At 28.2% G+C, this 2,755-nt stretch overlaps 1 protein-coding gene across 2 annotated transcripts; it reads right to left on the minus strand.

The window, feature by feature from the left end:
* Positions 1 to 1,465: 1,465 nt before the first annotated feature.
* LOC108325359 (nuclear transcription factor Y subunit B-9) lies at positions 1,466 to 2,508 on the minus strand. 2 transcript variants are annotated; one of them, XM_017558421.2, is made up of 2 exons: positions 2,413 to 2,508; positions 1,466 to 2,283 (listed from the first exon to the last, which is right to left on the minus strand). In XM_017558421.2, the coding sequence occupies exon 2, from the start codon at positions 2,276 to 2,278 to the stop codon at positions 1,742 to 1,744; it is 537 nt and encodes a 178-aa protein (XP_017413910.1). In that variant the 5' UTR covers positions 2,279 to 2,283; positions 2,413 to 2,508; the 3' UTR covers positions 1,466 to 1,741. The 2 variants fall into 2 exon arrangements, with proteins under 2 accessions (XP_017413910.1, XP_017413911.1); XM_017558422.2 differs by lacking the exon at positions 2,413 to 2,508 and adding an exon at positions 2,376 to 2,412.
* Positions 2,509 to 2,755: the final 247 nt, after the last annotated feature.

The raw sequence follows: 2,755 nt of genomic DNA on the forward strand, positions 1-2,755 counted from the left end.
GTCAATACACTTCTATACTAATTCTCACAAATTTTATTTTCAAATTCACTCTCATTTACCTCCAAATTCACTCAAATAAACGACAAAAAAATTTATTTTCAAATCCTCTCAAATTCCCTCAAATTCACACCCTCAAATCCACTCAAAAGAACAAAATGACAGTTTAAGTAAAAACTTAACAAAGCAACATCTTCTTTCCTAGTATAAAGAATGTGGTTACGAGCTAATTGATTTCATTGCCAAAACAACTCTCTAAAAAAAAGGTAAAAACCTGTTTTAATGATGTTTTATTATAATTTCCATTCCTAACTTTTACATAAACTGTAAACATGAAAATTAACATTTTTTATATTAAGTAAAAATAAAAAGAGAGTAAAACTTTCTTAAAATTATTTAAAGGTGGGTAATGAAAGATCAAATCATGGTAAATTGAGAGTGCAATTAATGGGAAAAGAAAATGGACCAAGTATAAATATTGAAAGTATAAATATTGAGAGTACAGTTACCATTTTAACGTTTTGTGTATTTTCCTTATGAGTTTTCTTGGATTGTTGTTAGGTGGCAGACTTCCTTGGTCCATGTCGATTTATTGTTTGTTTGGACCAACATGTACATAATTAATGATTTAATAAAATTATTAATTTTCTCTCAATAAATATTTAAAGTTCATTTAGTATGTTTTATTAATAACAATAATTTATTATTGATGGAAAATATAAATTATATTCATTAATAATATAAAAAATTATTAAAAGAAATTAAATTCATTATAAATCATTTATTTCACTTAAACTTTAAAATAAAAAAATAATAATAAGGGAAACCCACATTGATCAACTTCTTAATACAACTAAACGTTATTATGAGAGGTATTGTATAATGTATACTACTATTTTATTTTAACAAATTATAAACCTAATAACATGTATTCTTGTTGAAAAATAATTGTCTGATGTTATTTCTTTTAAATATTATATAAAATCAAGTAAAATAAATTTAATTATGTTGAAGAGCCAAGTTAATATACAGTTAATTATAAACGAGTAAATATTCAAAATTTACAAATTTTAAATCATTTTTATTGATTGAATATATACTTTCATATATTTTTATATCAAAATATCTCTATAAAAATGGCTTTTCTTGCTTCATATGAATCATACTAATGTGGAATACTCACAACATTCGCATTATTATGTCTTATAAAACTAAACTGGAACCTTTTATTATTTACATGTCAAAGTTAATTATTTCCTTGGGTTTGCCATTTTAAAATCTAAATAATTATACAAAAATACTTAATAAATTACAACATTGACATAAAAGAAAATACAATTAACATAATTATTTTTAATAAAATATATATATAATATATTGAAAATATGAACTGTTTATAATAAATTATAAAGTAGAAAACTTTAGGTTATGCAGTGCATTTATTTTATAATTAAATAAAATGGTAAAATAATAACATAACACACCTTCTTTATTTATGATTTAGTAGTTCACGATACAAAAGTGTTCAACACAGTGTAGTAAGATACTACAGTGAACACAAACTTCTTGAAACATAAAAGAAAAACATTAAACATAAACTATGAGACACTGTCTCGAACTGAAAACAACGGTAGAAGGGAAAACAAAACATTAAACACTTGCATCATCATGACGTCTCTCTGCATGTATTAGTTTCATACCAGGACCATTGATCTTGTGAATGTAGCTGCATGCAGAAACACATTCACATATGATTATCATCAGCAGGTTTTGGATTAAGAAAAGGATCAAAATCATCATTAGGTTTTGGATTAACATAAGGATCAATGTTGGGAACAAATCCAGCTGATCTTGAAGAAGAAGCTATGGAGTGTGATGGATCATAGTCAAACATTCCAAAACCATGAGGAGGATAAGGTTGATAAGGTGGGTTCATCATCTCCATTGGAGGAACAGAAGTAGGAGCACGTCTCACAGACATACGGTCTCCTTCACTTTGGCGATAACGATTAAGGTAAATAGAAAGAGATTGAGCATAGTCATCAAAACCAAGTTTTCCCATAGCCCACAAAACATCTTCAGCAGTTACAGTCTTACGTTGTTCGCGCTGACATCGGTCATTTGCTTCAGCAGTGATGAAACTAATGTACTCCGACACACATTCTTGGATGGTCTCCTTCGCTTCATCGGAGATCTTTGCATGCGATGGTAAGATCTTTCGCATGATCCTTAACACATTTGCTATTGGCATGTACTGATCTTGTTCCCTCGCTCCAGCCATGGCACCTGAAATTACAAAAGCTAATTAAAGGAACATCCTTAAAAAAACATCATAGAAAGATAGATATGCATGCGATGGAAAAATAGATAATAGTTACATGAAGATGAAAGAAAAGAAAAGGTATGTTCACTTACTTCTCTTTCCTCTGGTATTTTTATAACCTAAATCGGTGTAAAAGGGTCTATTTATTGAAAGAGATGCATGTGTTTTTCTTGAACAGTGTAACAATAATGTGGACGATGGAGTGCCAGATAAGCATGCGAGTGGATTTATTCATCAGAAGAAACTGTTACATAATGACAAAAGATTTATGGAAGAAGGTACCATTTATTGTGAATTTTACTCGTCAATGAAGCGAAACAATTATTTAATATTTTATTACGCTTAGGAAGTCATGTGAATTCGTAACAGGGAAAACATTTATTAGTCTTGAAAATCTCAAACGTATTAATGATAGTTTAAATTTTATTTTAATAT

Source organism: Vigna angularis, chromosome 3 (genome assembly GCF_016808095.1).
Source record: "Vigna angularis cultivar LongXiaoDou No.4 chromosome 3, ASM1680809v1, whole genome shotgun sequence".
In the NCBI taxonomy this organism is placed as follows: Eukaryota; Viridiplantae; Streptophyta; class Magnoliopsida; order Fabales; family Fabaceae; genus Vigna; species Vigna angularis.

Bases quoted from the DNA above. Each gene is read 5' to 3' on its own strand.
- LOC108325359 (XM_017558421.2), bottom strand. From the start codon at position 2,278: ATGGCTGGAGCGAGGGAACAAGATCAGTACATGCCAATAGCAAATGTG.